At 38.6% G+C, this 17,810-nt stretch overlaps 1 protein-coding gene across 1 annotated transcript in view; it reads right to left on the bottom strand.

The window, feature by feature from the left end:
* COL11A1 (collagen type XI alpha 1 chain) overlaps positions 1 to 17,810 on the bottom strand; it is a 289,607-nt gene that overhangs the window by 154,101 nt on the left and 117,696 nt on the right. The window contains exons 6-10 of the mRNA XM_082266549.1: positions 11,547 to 11,687; positions 9,551 to 9,643; positions 7,635 to 7,934; positions 5,697 to 5,759; positions 601 to 642 (exon numbers count right to left, since the gene is read on the bottom strand). Of these exons, the coding sequence (XP_082122675.1) occupies positions 601 to 642; positions 5,697 to 5,759; positions 7,635 to 7,934; positions 9,551 to 9,643; positions 11,547 to 11,687 (639 nt within the window). The remainder of the gene's footprint in view (positions 1 to 600; positions 643 to 5,696; positions 5,760 to 7,634; positions 7,935 to 9,550; positions 9,644 to 11,546; positions 11,688 to 17,810) is intronic.

The raw sequence follows: 17,810 nt of genomic DNA, 5'->3' as shown, positions 1-17,810 counted from the left end.
TAGTAAAAACTGGATTATCAGTTTGGGTGACCTGGCCATTTAACATGCAACAAATCAATATTTAGCTATAGAATACTCAACTAAGTTATGAAACAAACTGAGTCAAATCAGCAGAATTTAGAGGCTGCAATCCAATTGGCTGCAATAGGTCAATATAAGACAGCTACATCTTGAAGAACACTGAACTTGCAATACAGCAACTGAACAGAATAACTAATATACTGAATTCTCTATCTTTCTGGTGTGATTTATTTCTGTGCTATCTCTTAAAGTTCACAATAAACACAGTACATCAAGGACACCTGTCATGGGAGAAATATGAGGGCTGCCACTGTTAATCTCCTAAAAATATTAGTTGTCAAGCTGTCATGCTGGCCCTCTGGTGTCAGTGTTTTCTAATTTACTGACTCGGGATAAGTATCCACATCAGAAGTTCTGTGTCAGTAACCGTACATTAAATAGAAAACATACCAAAGCCAGAGACGGCCAGGCAACAAGCAAGTTCAAAAGGAGGTAAGTAATGACAGCCTTTCTATTTTTGTTATGACAATTCTCCAATAAGGAGAAATACAATTAGCAAATTGGAGAATGGATACATACTGCTGGTCCTTCCAGTCCTGGTGGTCCTTCAATAAGCATTCCCTGAAAAATGAAAGAAAATAGAGTTAAAGTACATAACACTTGTTCCTGAAGCCAACAAAAAAAAAAGTCATATAAATTGATTGAGAGCTGAATGATCTGCTTCATGAAGTTGTATTCATTGATAAATAACTGAATTATAAAGTCCAGAAGATGCAAAATCAAAGTAGATTCGTATTTATTCAACACAGCTCATTTATACAGAGAAAAGTCAGCAATTTGTGTAGTCAGGATGCACAGCTTGAGAATGAAAGGCCAGGCAAAGAAAGAGTGATGTTATTCCTGCTTTGCTGAGCAACGTCATGTGAGAGTAATAGGTAGCAGATGGTGCAGGCAGGATAAGAATCACAGGTGTAGCAGATAATGCAAAATTTAATTTTGTCCATCATTGCGAGAGCCTTGTAAATCCCGTCACTGCTGATGCAGACTATCTGCATCACTACATTTACTATATTTACAAATTGTTACCCTTGAGCTATGTATGGACTGAAGAAGGTAACTTTGACATAATTAATACATTAACAGCTATCATGTCAATTTAGTATTTGGAACCAATTCTAGCTCTTTCTTTTATTAGGTCTATTCATCCAGACTTGAAAGCAAAATTCAGGGGGTGACATGTTATCACTCATTTTTACATATGTTTTAAATATAAGTTTATATACATAGGCTAACTATGGTAATAATTCTCATTAAAGTTGCTAGTTATCTCCTTTCGTATAGGGCTCCTGATGCATCTATATCTGAATGGAAACAACAGCGTATGATGGATCTGAAGTTTGATGCCTAATTGTAAAGGAAAATGTGGTCATTGTACTGTTGTGTCTGTCATTTAACTGCCAAACATTATATGTAACACCAAACCTTTCATTCCACCACCAAATAATTGGGTCATTTTTTTGAAAAGCCAGTACTAAGGAAGGGAAGTGATTAATGCAAAAGTGGGTTTAACCAATCATTTCTCTGTGTTAGTTATGGTCTGTGTGATTGAGTAGCATGGGGGAAAGTATGCTTTTTTACCTTCACACTTCGCGCCCATCTTTATCATCTTAGAATTTTGGGAAGTATGAAAAGGTAACCTCATTTGCGCAAAGGTGGAATGTGATTTAGTTGCCTATGTGGATATCCACAATATATAATGAGACTTGAGATTAAATAGGCCAATAAGCAATGTGCAAAGTACAAGACAACAGAGCAGCTATTCAAAATCCACCTTTCAATGGTTATGTACAATATTACTGCTCATTATCTTTGCACTCTGGATGTATGAATATGCTTTTTTTTATTCTCCCAAGATTCTCCTTTATAGCTTAGGAATTAGATCTATTAGGCTTTTAGATTGGAGCTCAAGAACTGCATTTTAACGACTTAAGGCCCACCCGCCCATATTGTACTGCGGATGGGTGGCCGCTGTAGGCAAAGTGACGTACTGGTAAGTTGCTGCCTACTTCTGGGTTTAGGGCACAACCATGTGCCCCCCCTGGCTAGCTACCACTGTAACACAGCATGAGCCTGTCAGAAAGTCCTGGCTAATGATTTACGGCCAGGACCTGCTGATTGGCTGTGTACATTCACAGCCAAGAGCTCTGTGTTGACATTCAACACATACTGTAGCTCTGTACACAGGGGGCGATCTGTCAGTGAGCGAAAGTGAGAGATCATTAGTAAAAAGCAGCACACTTTACACACATTATACATAGTCAGGCACATATTTAATTTCTTGATTGCCCTAGATGTTAACTCCTTCCCAGCCAGTGTCAATAATACAGTGACAGCATATATTTCTAGCGCTGAACACTGTATTATTGTCACAGGTGATGTCAGTGGCAGTTAGTCAGTTCCCTCTAGTGTCAGTTAGTGTCAGATTTCCCACCTCACTACAGTATCGCAGTTAAAAAATGTTAATTCCAGTATATATATATATATCATAGCTTGTAGACGCTATACCTTTCATGCAAGCCAATCAATATGCATTTATTGGTATTTGATTGCAGATTTCAGAATGTAAAAAATATGTTTTTTAAATGTTTGTTCTTTTATGTTTATATTGGAAAAAATAAAAAACCCAGTGGTGATCAAATACCACCATAAGAAAACCCTATGTGGGTGCAAAAAAATGATATAAATGTAATTTGAGTACAGCGTTACCACGCAATCGGCAGTTAAAGTAGTGCAGCGCCAAATAGCAAGAAATGGCCTGGTCATGTAGGGGGTAAAATCTTTTGGAGCTAAAGTGGCTAATGATAAAAGATACAGTTTTTTTTTTTTGCAGCAGGTTCATGCAGATGTGTAACATTACTTATAGGAGCACCTTGGCAACCTAGAGTACATATATACATGGCACATGGATTTTAGGTAAGCAAACTGGAGCCCAACGTTAACAACCTGGGCAATTCAAATTAAGCAAAAAGTGAAAACTGCATGTCAAAAAAAAAAAAATATGCAAATGAAAATCCTAATCTCCCTTTAAAACTGAGATTTTGATCTCAATGCACATACTGCACCTTCCAAAGAGTGATGGGGGGGGGCTGGTTTGCCTGATATAAGACTATATAATTTAGCGTGTTTACTCAGAAATGGTCTAGATTGGATTTCAGGTTCATCCTCTTTCCCAAACTATACCCTTGAATCGAACTTGGTCTACCCCTATCAACTCTCCAGGACACTCTAATTGCAAGGAGAGAAGTCCGGAAAAAGCTCCAGCTACCAAGCAGCATCTCACATGTTCTGCCTATTCATGGCAACCCAACGTTCCCACAGGCTGCCGAATACCGAGCTTTCACAGACTGGCAGGATAAAGGACTGACCCAAGTCTACTCGGTATTTCATTCAGACATTGAAATCTTTTGACCGATTGCCCAGGGAACATTGCCTCCCTACATTTCATATGTTTCATTTCCTACAGCTCGCCACTTATATCTCCTCCTGCTCCAAGGATATTGCCAAATGTCTCCAAACGTCTGTTCTTGATCAGATGATCGCCAACAAATCCTACTCTATCTCGGACACCTCCAAACTGGTCCAACAAGTCGTAAACAATCTTTCCCCTGAAACCCTTTCCGGATGATGATCTCGGCATTAAGCTCCTAGATGGATATCTAACTGTGCGCAAGGCCATCACCGATGAGAGCTGGAGGGAGTCCCAATTCAAATTGATCCATGCATCTTTCATCCGCTTCATCGCAAATCCCATGTCCAACCCCCTTCTTCCTGTCCCCAATGCGGCGCCCACAAATCAACATTGGCACACAGATTTTGGCACTGCCAATCGATCACCTCCTTCTGGGACCAAGTCCTCGATTTTGTACAAGAAGTTACTGACTTGACTTTACCAAAATCCCCGCACATTCTGCTGTCTGCCAACAGGGCACTTCTCTATCTCCCTGCCAAACGAGAAAAAATCCCTCAATGGGTGCATATTTGCCTACTGGCAGCAAGGAAAACAATCCTAAAAACATGGACCCTCTCAACGCCACCATCAATCTCCACAGTGCAAAAAGATCTTACAACACTTCTCTACAGAGAGAAAATGACCACTATTCTGCAAAATATTACCACCACTAACACATTCTTTAAGAGATGGCATAAATACATTGAGTACTCTTTCTCTCCAATCGATATATCCAGAATAATGTCTTCCTTCCAGTACACTGAATGGTATCTACAGGCATCAACAACTCAAACGCTGGCCAAACTGAAAGTTCAACCCTCATAGGCTGGACTGTCATATTTTTCACCTTACATTTGATCAAGCTATCTTGACGCTTCATCTCCCCCCCCCCCTCTTTTGGCTTAAGCAATGGTTTCAAAAGGCTCATAGTATAGAGTCATCCAACCCATAGGATGGTTCTCTCTTCATGTTCCATGTGAGACAACCTACCCATATAGACGCATCTATAGTCGTTCTGTTTGATAACAAAGTTATTTTAATTTTCTTGTGTTATATCTAATATTTGCATATGCATACTATTCATTCTATGAATGTATATCGTGTCATGTTTATCCTTTGCACAAAATTTTTCAATAAAAATATTAAAAAAAGAGAAAAAAAACTGAGCTTTCCTACCCTCTCTTGCCACCCTAGTTTCTCTATTGACTCTTGAATGTGACAGGTGACCAACACTCAGAGGTTGGGGAGAAAATCAAAGTTCAATTTTAACAGTCAATATTTTTGTTAAATATAGTTATCTCAGCATCTACTGATCCATTCATTAAGCAAGTATGTAGTTCTTGGTAGTACGCTGTAGCTACAATCAGCTTAGTTATTATAATATCATCTGCCCAGGTTTGTGATTTGCCTGTCCAAAATCTTTATAACCAGTTATTGAAGGTCAGTGCCTGTTTCCTTTAGACCCCTATGCAGCATATTACTTTTAAAACTAAACTTCAGGCACCAAAAAAATACAGCTTTGGAAATACAGCTAAGTTAATACAGTGTAAATATTTCACTTTGACTTTGATTTCAGTTTCTTGTAATCCCCTGTAAGAAAAGCAGTCAGACTGGGATAGGAGGGAGCAGTACTAGGAGCTGATATGACTCTGTTACACAGGAAAGTATTGACAAGAACTATGCTGACAAAAGGGAGTGCAAAAGGATTACTTCATCACTTTGTTGCTGCTCTTTCATTGTCCAGTCATAGATTGGGGCAGGGAGGTGACAGCTGTGTTGCTTAACTGCAGTAGAAAAAAAATCAGACCACCAGCCTGGCTGCTCTGTCTGACAGGGATTAGTAAATTACAGAATACATGGCAAGAAATACAAATCCTTTGGCAGGTAAAAACTTCCTATATATGTGTACTAGCTTATTGTCTTGAGTTCAGCTTTAACAAAGTTAAAGCTTCATATTAGGTTGTGATACAAACTGTCTTTACTGGTGTATTAACAAACTTCTAACATTTAAAATTTTAATTTAAAGTGATGAGCCTAGTATTAACACATATATTAACATTAGGTAATTACAAATTACTTGTGTGACACATATATCACAATTTTTATCTGGGAGCAGCATATCACAGATCAGCGCACTTTTCTTTTCACACAATTACAAATTACTTACTGGTTCAATAACAGCTGGTTCTCCTTTCTGGCCTTTCTCACCGTATCCTCCATAGTTATTTACCTAAAATATCAGCAAATATAAATTTACCTTCCTTTAAATAGCAAACGATGCAAGAAATTACTCAACTTATAATATATACATTCAACATTTCAAACTAAAGACATTTCTTACAAAGTTATTCAATTTTTTTTCCTAGATGAACATTTCTGTAACTATACTAAAAATGACGCAGCAAATGGTTTTATTGACAACTCCATAGTGTAAAAAATTTTGGGAAGTTCACAAATGTTGTTTTCTTTTCACACTTAAAAAGATGGAAGTAAGCTTGTAACATTTCTATCCAGTTCACATCATAGTAACAAAACTTGAATAGTAGATATCATCTACAGAACAGTTTCTCAACTGCATGTAGTGCAAAACTGTAATTAGAGGAACAGTGGCCATTGATGAACAGTCCTTCTGAAAATGCTAACCATCTAGCTATCATGCTGACCCCTTGGTTTCAATACTATCTGAGTCAAAGACCTAGAGTCCTATTCCATGTGTGCAGATAAGAACTTCTAATCTTCATGCTTGTTTCAGGGCAATAATTTAAAAAAATACTAAAAATGGTGGGTCAGTCTAATAGCCAGGCAACTAGCATTTCTCATTCAGCAGGTTACGTTAATTTAAACAATTTTAGCAGAGGTACTCAGCTTTTTAAAAAATAATGTAATTTCTAACTCTACCACATTCTGTGGTCTTTAACTGTGGGTTTGCTATAGATTATTTTCCCGTAATATGTATGCGTTATTCAGAAGAACCTGATCAGGTAGATATATCCCAAAGGTATATTTTAAAGGTGCCTGCATTAATTTTTGACTTAAAGCGGAGTTCTGGGCTCAAAAACAACTTTGGCCCATCCGCTTGCTGTGAATGCCCTAAAAATCAAATGGATACTCCCGATTTTTTTCTCTTTACTTACCTTGCTTTTTAAGAAATTATACTTACCTTCCTTCCACTTCCTCCCTCTTCGGTCGCGGCCTGCGCCGTCACTTCCTGCTTGTGAAGCTGAACGTCATCGCTCCCAGGAGTCAATGAGCCTGCACCGGCCCGCTCGTTCCAGTGCAGGCGCATCATTCCCTGCTAAACAGCTTCTGGGCATGCCCAGAAGCTGTGCAGGCATGACACGCCAGCCCCGGAAGTGACGAGTGGGGCCGGTGCAGGGGCATTCTGGGAGGAAGAGGACACAGAAGAGGACGCAGAAGAGGACGCGCTGGCTTCAGCTGCCCACACCCGAGATGGCATCGCTGGAGAAGAAATTTTCAAGGTAAGTATTTCTTCTAAAAGGTAAGTGTGACCTGGGATAGTTCAGAGGCTATCCATTATGGAATGTACTAGCCCTGACTGTCCCAGGGGTATTTTTATCTAAATTTCATCTCTGAGGCCGGAACTCCGCTTTAAAGATATCTCCTTTTTTTTTTTCTTTTAAGATCAGATTAATCAGTACTTCAACTTCTATTGAAAAGAATGTTGATCAGATACAGTGGACATTTCTTGTTCATCCATTACCCATGGATGAACAGTTTTTCTTCCACGGTTTCTTGGATCATTGATCTTTTTTTTTTTAACCCGTTGACTTTAAAAAAACAATTATTTAAATAGAAAATAATGACAGGTTACTTGCGTGGCATTATGCAAGTAAAAATGTTTGCACTATTTTTTCAATTATTATAATCTGTTTAGAGGCTATTTGGTCTAACAAAAGAATACAGTAGGCAGAGACCAAAGAATAAGTCACAGTGCCCAAGAGCTGAGACATATACAGTATGTGTAAATGTAAAAAAAATTAACAATCCCATGTATGTACAGAGAGGTAATGAGAAAAGGATTCCAGCTCAGTGTTGTCTAACACGTTCCTGTTTTTATTTATTGCCTGTTTCATTGGTAACTTACGGTGGTCTCTGAAACATCAGTTTCGGCAGCAACCCCAGGTCCAAACTCATCTGTAGGAGGGTTTGTTTCTTTCTCTTCATAGTCTGTATAATCATATAAATCATCTTTTCCTAAATCTCCTCCCACCACCTGCTGAGTCGGTGTAGGTTCTACAGCTTTCACCCCATAGTCTGTTTCCTCAACCAGCTTTTTCTCAGAGTCATAATCCTCGCCAGTTACGTACTCCTCCAGAAAAGGCTCATCCACAAAGGACTCATCCACAATGGACTCCTCCACCAGTGTTTCATCCACAGGGGTTTTCTAGCAGCACCAATGTAACAAGTGGGAGGAACATACGGGTTAAGGTTAGTCAAAGCTGTTAGATGCATTTAAGCCATGAAGCAAACTTTGATGCCATAAAAATAAAGCTGTAATTGCTCTGTATCTTTTAATGTGATTTAGGGGCAAATATAAAACATGTTCTCTAAATCAATTAAAAGATAGAACTGTAAATCATTTTGTTATAAAGTAGCAGTACAACCACAAAACTAAAGTGCAAACCCTGAAGCCAAATTTCAATTTAAAATGGTATATAAATAAACTGTATATAAACAAATGCTTAAATATTTGAAGTAGTACTGGCACTTTAAAAGATAATACCTGTACATCTATACCACTAGCATTTGCTAAATTATTTTTTGGTAATAAAAAGGTGAAAGCAGAATGTAATTAAATATAAGCAGTTAAAGCATCTGCAAAAAGCTGATTTCACGTTCCATCTAAATTTAACTGTGTTAATCAAAAATGCAACACCTTTTGTAACTATTACATATAAAAACTTTCAATGCTATATCAAGTTTGGTGATTTCAAATTTTCTATTGTGAATAGTAGTTAAATAAATAAATACTAAGGCTTATGAGCTCATGGGCATCATTGTACTTATTAGCATCCATTTACCATAATTTAAACACATTTAGAAGTTTTTATTGCAATGATTTTTTTGATTTATTTATCAGCTTGCCCATAGAAAATATCACTTACAGTTCAAAAGCAAGATAGGAGTTAGAAGCTTATGACTTGTCAATTGTAGTAATACAACTCTCAGGATTCTCAGCAAATGTCTGCAGGATTCTCAGCAAGTGCAGTTGCTTAAAGTTGTATAACAGTTGACAAACAGCCACAAGTTACCAACACCTGGCATTGCAGCATTAAAGCAGATCATTTGAAAGCAGATTATTGTATTAGAATAAAATTTCTAAAACTAATATGAAATACTGTTTTCTCTTGTGAAACAACTAGTAAAACTTGCTGACTGATTATCTTAATAGTTTTAGTTGCTTCACAAGTTTAGATTTGGAATACATCTTTCTAACATTGTATTCATATTGGTAACATTGCAATGTAAAGAGTACATCACTTTTGTGTCCTGCAGAAGAAATGATTATGTTCTCTCAAGAGTCTGACATGTTTTAGGATAAGCAAGCAAAAGCAAGCAAATAAAGCAGCAGATGTTTAAAATGTACCTTTTTATTCAACCCAGTAAGCAAGACCTTTGCATTTGAATCAATATATATATATATATATATATATATATATATATATATATAAAATGCAGCATAGATATTGGTTCAGTAAATGGCTGCTTCACCGGTAAGATAATATTGGGTACACATTAAACTGCTGTTTCAAAGTTGTGTTTTTTAGCCATCATAGTATGTTCCAACATATATAGATTTTGATTTTATATGTGTATTTTTTACTTTAAACCAAGTGATCTGTATATACGCCACTCAAAATGAGGTTTCTTTTCTTTTGTGGAGTATAGGGAAGATGGAATAATTAACAGGAATATAAATTATACAATACCCAATTCTTCTTGCAAACCTGTATTAAAAATTCTGGTAATATGCAAATTACTCTTTCTGTTTTATTTTACCTCGTTGGGTCCAGTAGTAAGAGAAGGTGTATCTGTCTGGTAACCATAGTCTACTTCACCATATTGTTCTGGAATGTAGTCAACTACATTGGCCTGAGGAACAAAAAAGAATATTGTTGATTGCCAACTTTTTCTTGGAATGTTGTAAATAATGTACTGGATCAAAGTAGGAGTATAGTGATAGTCAGGTTATGGTATTAGCCAGAGATTCTGTCCACATCTAGTTGGGGTTAGGGCATTTTATGATTTTATGTCTCATGATCAGAGATCTTCGGGATTTTCCCCACTGAAGATCTTGATTTCTTGCTACCTTTACCCCTATTCTTTTTCTTGTTGATGCTTGGTAATCGGTCTTGCCCTTCTTCTTCTTAGCTGCAAATGAGTTTTTGGGCGTGACCTTTTGGGGTTTGTCCTTTGATTTAGGGGGTACTGGCTTCTTCTTCGTTTTGGAATTGGCTTTCTTCTTCTGCAAAAATGTGGTGAAAGACCGAATGGAAACAATGAATGAAGGAATTAAGAGATGGAAGTGAGGAGGAATTTTACAGGCAGGCCCTTTTTCATGTGTTATTCACTATTCAGTGCTATTCTAGGAGCAGCATTTCCATTAAATTGTGTCCACTGACCAGTGTCTAATTAGCATTCAGAACAAGAACCCCTAACAGTAAATGAGAAGCTACTTCACTTATGATTTTTTAACATCCTTTGATTTCCTCTGTACCCAAATTGGAACCATTTTTCTATTAAGTATTTAGGTCTTTTAAATACATTAAATAACAAAAGTGCAAAGAGCAGTAGCATTCACATACCCATAGCAATGAGAAATCAGATTACTTTTGACTGTCCTCCCCCATTCCTTTCTTTGACAGTATCTGACTCTTGGAGGTATTGGTCAGTAATCATCTGAAAACTGACAGTACCCGTGCAAAAATACTATTTTGGATGGAATATTTAAATTTGTGCACAAGCCCAATTGTAACGTGTTCTCCCTAAAGCAGCTGGAAACTGATTTATTTTAATTAGCTGTAGGTTTATATACTGTATATCACAGCTCTACAGTTTGCCTTATTTACCAAGGACTTGATGGATAACTGTTCACAGCCTACATCAACAATTACCTTTACCCTTTAACAATATACTACTCTGGAGTGGATCTCACATAAGGCACATTGATAAATTAAAAAAAAGAAAAACTCTAAGTCTTCAATTTAAAATCCTGCACTTACCTCCCTTCACCCTAAGCAGACCCTCTAGGTCTAAAGGTGCTAGAACACACCTACTCAGCACCATACTCTGCAGACAGCCAACATTAGTTGTCACACCTATTGAAATTTACAGAGATAAATGACAACTGGTTGCAGTGCTGAGTAGTGCAGTGAGGACACAATAATGTCAGAATCCAAACCTTTAGGTATGAAGATGTCTGTATTAGGGAATCTGAGGTAAGCATACTTCACACTCATATTGATATCTCTAGAACTTGGAGTTGCTCTTTAATAAACAATTGAAGTTTTAAGGATTATCGAAGGCTGAAAGGTAGTCCAAGGACTATTGCCCTTTGAATAGCACTGCACAGTAAATACAAACTTTATAAGACCAAACAACTTGGTTTTAAATGTAAATGAAATCTAAAATAAGATACTGAGATATCTCAAATTCAAGGAACGTATCTGCTGTTTTCAGAACCAAATACATTACATTTCCAACAGCAAGAAAGATGTTTGTTCAATAAAGTAGTCTGACAATTCTGCATCTGGTTTTAATAATTACTAAGAAGAAAAAAATATCTCAGTACAGTTATAATAGATTTGCTTAAGCATGTAAGTCTTTGAAGCTTTACCACCTCAATTATTTGACGATACTGCCTGCCATTTTGTCATCCAACTTCCAAGGAAGGTGCAGTCAAAGGTGATGTAGAAAGAAGGGACTGAGATTACACGCGAGCAGATGACGAGACAAACGTGACACATATAGTGCACACAACACAAATTTACTATACCTCAGTCTGAGCTACAAGTTCTTCAGTTAATGAGGGTGCCTCTGTAACATAATCAGACTCCTTGTAATCTGCTCCCCCAGACTCCTTGTAATCTGCTCCCCCATACTCATAGTCATACTCGATTAGCTCTTCAGGTGCATACTATATTGCAAAAGGAATATGTATTAAGCAAGGCAGTGTTAGTCAGCAGGTGTTTATGAGCTCGGAGCTGAATTGAAAAGTGGCAATCACAAAGAATTGCCCTTAAAGTGTATGTAGGTTACAAAGAATTACCAATAAAGTGTATGTACACCCCAACTTTTCTTTTAGTTCTGGAGAGAATAGCAAAAACATTAGAACCCCTGTCAAGTCGTTATTGCTGTGTCTTCACTGGGTAGATTAAACCTCTCTGTTAGTTCTGGTGCCCATTATCACCAAGACAGAAAGTGATAGAAAATTCTAAATTTTGCAGTTGCCAACAAAGCAGCAGATGAGCCTAAATCTTCTAGTTAGGACACCTGTTACAGTGACTATTGTCTAAGAGGGGATTTCTCCTCACTTTATAGAGATTTTCTCTCACTTCCGGTTTTGCTTATGGGACAGGACAAGAAAGGAAATCTTTCCAATGGAATGCAGACACATTTTCAAGGGTTTTAAGCCTTCCCCACTCTACAAAGCCAAAAGTAAAATGTTTTGGCTATACATACACTTTAATTAAAAAAAGAAAAAACTAAAGCATAGAAAATGGAGCAGATGTCTGAAACAACAAACCACATTCCAACTGCCTTTTTTCTACAACAGGTTATAAAGTGCAAGCATTTGAATATCTGCATGGATTAAAATCTCTCTACTGTACTCTTTATTTTTTACAGAATGTCCATTAAGTTCTATCTAATAAAGTTGCAGCAAAGGACAAATGAGGCTGTTGTTCACAACACCTATCCTGAAGTATTTATTTGTATTTATGGAATGTGATTGGTTACTACAGACAAACACTCCAATTTACATTGTAGTACACACAAAGCGGCACCGATTTGGTGTTATCTTCTGATGTGTTCCAAAATGCAAGGTGGATCGTTATGCTAAGGCTTATAAGAAGTAAGGCATAATTGTGAGAAAGAAAAAATTACATAACTCACATAAATACAAAAACCCAGATCTTTTCAGTCTTTAACATAGTCTGCTTTTATATTTAATATATTAATAATTTAAATGCAGATATTTAAAACTGAGTACCATATAGTACTTACAGGGAAGTATCAAATGTGAATGTACGGACTTCTGAAAATTGACAATGTTTCCTATAAATATGGAAACTTACACAAAAAGCTTGTACTATATATCAAATATTGAAAAAGTAAGCAGACCTAATTAGCACTTCTCAGCAATACAGTGAGGTCATCATTGCCTTTCTTTAGAGATAAACCTACTGACTTCAGAACTGGGTTTATGGATAAGCAATTTAAGCATGATATAATGCTGTGCTGAAACCCTTCATAGACCAAATCATTCAGGGATACAGCAGAGCTTCCGCATCTGTTGGCTAGAAAAACTTGTGCAGCTTAAGTTTTGCAATATAAATCAAAAAATAAAATGCATTCAGACTAAAAATCAAATGGTTTTACTGATATAATGCAACATATGAGAAAACATACATTAATCACTATAATCTAAATAATTAACCATTTGATTAATTTTCATACAGAATGAAAAATGTGGGGTTAATACAGAATGCATTGAAATTAATTACCAACATGTCTGCATGATCAGTAAATTAGATAAGCAAAGTTGTTAGGTAGGGGTCCTTTTATTATTCATACCTATTAATCAGACAGCTTAAACATTACACATTTTGGACATTATACAAAGGTACCTCATTTTTAACAGAGTGGGAAAATTGTTAGAACTGTTGTCAGAGTGCATTACAGTCTGTTTCCGTTGTTAGAATTTAGACACAATATTGGTGATGATCAGTGGGAAAAGGGCCCCTTTACATTAAATGTCAGTGGGGGGAGGATGATCTTGCATTGATAAATAGATGTAGGTGCAATATTCCCACTACAAAGATGGTTTGAGGGAATTCTCCCTACATTGGTGGTCATTATTAAAAATACCCCTTACATTAGTGGTGAGAAGCAAGAATGTCCCTTACAGTGGTGGTAAGTTGGAAGAATAGGTCCCTTAAACTGGTGGTCAGTGCAAAGAATACTCCTTACATTTGTGACTAGTAGGAAGAATGACCCTAAATCAGTGGTCATTGGGAAGAATGCCTCTTACATTGGTGATCAACGTAGGCCTTACACTGGTGGTCAATGCAAAGAAAGTCCCTTATATTGGTGGCCAGTGGAGAGAATGACTTACATTGGTGCTCAGTGGGAAGAATGTCCCTTGCATTGATAGCCAGAAGTGTGATATCCCCTTACAGATAGCTTAAAAGATCATTGCTGTCAGTGATCCTGTGCCATTGCCTCTGCCATGTAATACAAGAACTAGTCGGGCATCATTAGTTGGGAGATTAATCTTGCATGTTGTTCAGGCAGATACACTATATTGTCAAAAGTATTGGGATGGCTGCCTTTACATGCAAATTAACATTTAAGGCATCCGAGTCTAGGTCTGTAGGGTTCAGTGCAGTGTTGAGTAGGCCCACCTTTTGCAGCTATAACAGCTTAAACTTTTTTGAGAAGGCTGTCCACAAGGTTTAGGGGTGTGTCTATGAGAATATTTGACCATTTTTGCAGAAGTCCATTTGTGAGGTCAGGCACTAATGTTGGATGAGAAGTCAGGCTTGCAGTCTATCTTCTAATTCATCCCAAATGTGTTCTATCCAGTTGAGGTCAGGACTCTGTGCAGGCTAGTCAAGTTCCTCCATCCCAAACTTCCTCATCCATGTCTTTATGGACCTTGCTTTGTGCAGTGGTCCAAATCATTTGGTGGAGGGGGCATTATGGTGTGAGGTTGTTTTTGAGGGGTTCGGCTTAGCCCCTTAGTTCCAGTGAAGAGAACTCTTAAGGCATAAGCATACCAAGACATTTTGGTCAATTTCATGCTCCCAAATTTGTGGGAACAGTTTGAGGATGGCCCTTCCTGTTCCAACATGACTGAGCACCAGTGAACAAAGCAAGGTCCATAAAGACATGGATGAGAAAGTTTGGGGTCCTGACCTCAACCCGAAAGAACCCCTTTGGGATGAATTAGAGCGCAGACTGTGAACCAGACCTTCTCATCCAACATCAGTGTCTGACCTCATAAATGCACTGAGCCTAAGGCACTGTAAAGGCCAAAACACAAATGTAACCACGTGCCAACCACCCGCTGCAGATATACTGCAGCAGGCTGGCTCGGCTGCGTGAATTGCTGTACCCATACGTCGTTCCTCAGGAGCGAGCATGGGGGCGTGCAGTTTTTTGTGAGAGGAGAATCTGATCTGCAAGGCCGGCGGCCGCGATTGCAAGCACAGCAGACCATTGTTCTGTCAGCAATCAACACAGGGCTCCTGTGATCCTCCTATTTGGGAACACAGGTCCCTGTGTTGATTCCATAAGCCTATTACCCACACAGTTAGAAAACACCCCCTAGACTCACATTTAACCCTTTGAGCACCCCTGGTGTTAACCCCTTCCCTGCCAGTGTCATTATTACAGTAACAGTGCATATTGTTAGCACTGATTACTGTAGTAATGTCACTGGTCCCCCCAAAAGTGTCAAAAATGTCAGTTAGGGGTCCGATCTGTCTGCCGCAATGTTGCAGTCCCGCAAAAAATTGCTGATCGCTGTTATTACTAGTAAAAAAAAAACGAAACAATAAGAATGACATAAATCTTTCCTGTAGTTAGTAGACGCAATAACTTTTGCGCAAACCAATCAAAATATGCTTATTGTGATTTTTTTTTACCAAAAATATGTAGCAGAAACAAATTGGCCTGAAATGTTAAAAAACATTGATTTTAAATTTTTTTGGGGGGAATGTTATATAGCAGAATGTGAAAAATATTGATTTTTTTCTGAATTGTTGCACTTTTTTGTTTATAGCGCAAAAAATAAAAATCGCACAAGTGATCAAATACCACCAAAAGAAAGCTCTATTTGTGGGAAAAAAAGGACCTAAATTTTGTTTGGGTACAGCATTGCACGACCGCGCAATTGTCAGTTAAATTCACACAGTGCCAAGTTAAAAAAGTAGCCTGGTCATTAAGGGGGCAAATCCTTTCGGTCTTAAAGTGGTTAAGTGGTTAAAGGCCTGTGATCAAATACAACCAATCACATTTAAGATCACTGTAATAATAAGAACGGAATTTTATTTCTGCCCACTTGCCTTAGGTTACTGTATCCTGCTGCTTAAGCATATACTGCCAGCTTCCATTATGGTGCTTCATCATTTCTGAAGTTAAATTTGGCTCTGACTTGACAGTATTACTATAACTTTATTATTAATTGTTATGTGTACAGAACAAGGAGACAGGCTGATATAAAATAGTAACTAAATGAAATGCATTGCAATTGAATAACTACATAATCCATGGCTAAAGGGAACATGATAATCCCAGTGTCCAGCTCCTAGTGCTCAGCTTGTTTGTCTAAAACTAATTCTGAACATATGGTTGAGCAAAGGTTTTTCTGATACCAAAAGAGAAGAAAATGACAGTTGGCATTTCTGTTTTGTCTGCAGTCTGAAGCATATATCACTATCTAGCACAGATCGAGGAGCCAAGAGAATTGTGGAGTAACATGTTGATCTACACAAGCTGGCAGCTACCAAAATAAAATCACTGATACAAATAGCAGCCAGAATTCTGGCTCAGGATTTAGCTTCAGGACTTTCCCTTTTGGCTTCTAAAACTTATGACTTTTGATGCATTGTGATATACAATTAGTGCAACCGGAAAAATGATAGTATCACAACTGTAAAATATTTTTATTACACCCAAAAATGTAATAGTCACTTAATAGTGTTGAATTATTAAGGGACTTTATTGACTTTAACCACTTGCCTACTGTGCACTTAAACCCCCTTCCCATCCAGGCCAATTTTCAGCTTTCAGCGCTCTCACACTTTGAATGACAATTGCGCGGTCATGCTACACTGTACCCATATGACATTTTTATCATTTTTTTCACACAAATAGAGCTTTCTTTTGGTAGTATTTAATCACCTCTGGGGTTTTTTATTTTTTACAAAAAAAAAGAAAAAAGACAGAAAATTTTGAAAAAAAAAAAGTTTTTCTTATTTTCTGTGAGTAAATTTTGAAAATAAATAAATTTTTCTCCTTCACTGATGTGCGCTGATGAGGCGGCACTGATGGACACTGATAAGCTGCACTGATGGGCACTGATGAGGTGGCACTTATGGGCACTGATGAGGTGGCACTTATGGGCACTGATGAGGAGGTACTAATATGCCGCACTGATGAGCACTGATAGGCGGCACTGATAGGCGGCTCTGATAGGCAGCACTGAAGAGCACTGATAGGCGGCACTGATGAGCACTGATAGGCGGCACTGATGGTCACTGAGAGGTGGCACTGCTGGGCACTTAGAGGTGGCACTGAGAGGTGGCACTGCTGGGCACTGAGAGGCGGCACTGACGGGCGGCACTGATGGGCACTGGCGGATGGCACTGATGGGCACTGGCGGATGGCACTGATGGACACTGACAGGGGGCACTGATGAGCACTGATGGACGGCACTGATGAGCACTGATGGGCAGCACCATCAGTGCCCACACTCAGTGCCCATAGTGCTGCCAGTCAGTGCTCATCAGTGCCTAGATGAGCAGGCACTGATGGGCACTGACTGACAGCACTATGGGCACTGATTGTGGGCACTGATGGGGGGCACTGATGGCGGGCACTGTGGGCACTGAGTGTATGTTTTTTTTTACCTTGTGTAATCAGGGCACTGGTGATCGGTGCCCTGATTACATTCTTCTGTGTCCCCGGGGCTGGGCAGCTCTCCCTCCTTCCTCACACTGCAGTCTCCGTGTGAGGAAGGAGCGCTGGTGATGAGAGATGATCTCATATGTTTACATATGAGATCATCTCTCATTGGACGGTCCGATCACGTGGTGAATGGCCGCTGTGATTGGCCATTCACCACGATCTGTGATTGGCTGTGTCCAAGGGACACGGCCGACACAGATTTTCCCCGATGCGCGCTCGCGGGAGCGCGCGGGGAGACTGTTTCTGGGAGGCCGTTTAAAAACGGCCTCCCGAAAATGTGAGTCCGCGCTGCAGCCGTATATAGGCTGTAGCGCGGATGGGAGGTAGTTAACCACTTACTGACCGC

Source organism: Pelophylax lessonae (genome assembly GCF_965119305.1).
Source record: "Pelophylax lessonae genome assembly, chromosome: 8".
NCBI classification, from domain to species: domain Eukaryota; kingdom Metazoa; phylum Chordata; class Amphibia; order Anura; family Ranidae; genus Pelophylax; species Pelophylax lessonae.
The sequence above is the reverse complement of the archived record's forward strand: the minus strand, read 5'-3'. Positions and strand labels throughout refer to the sequence as shown.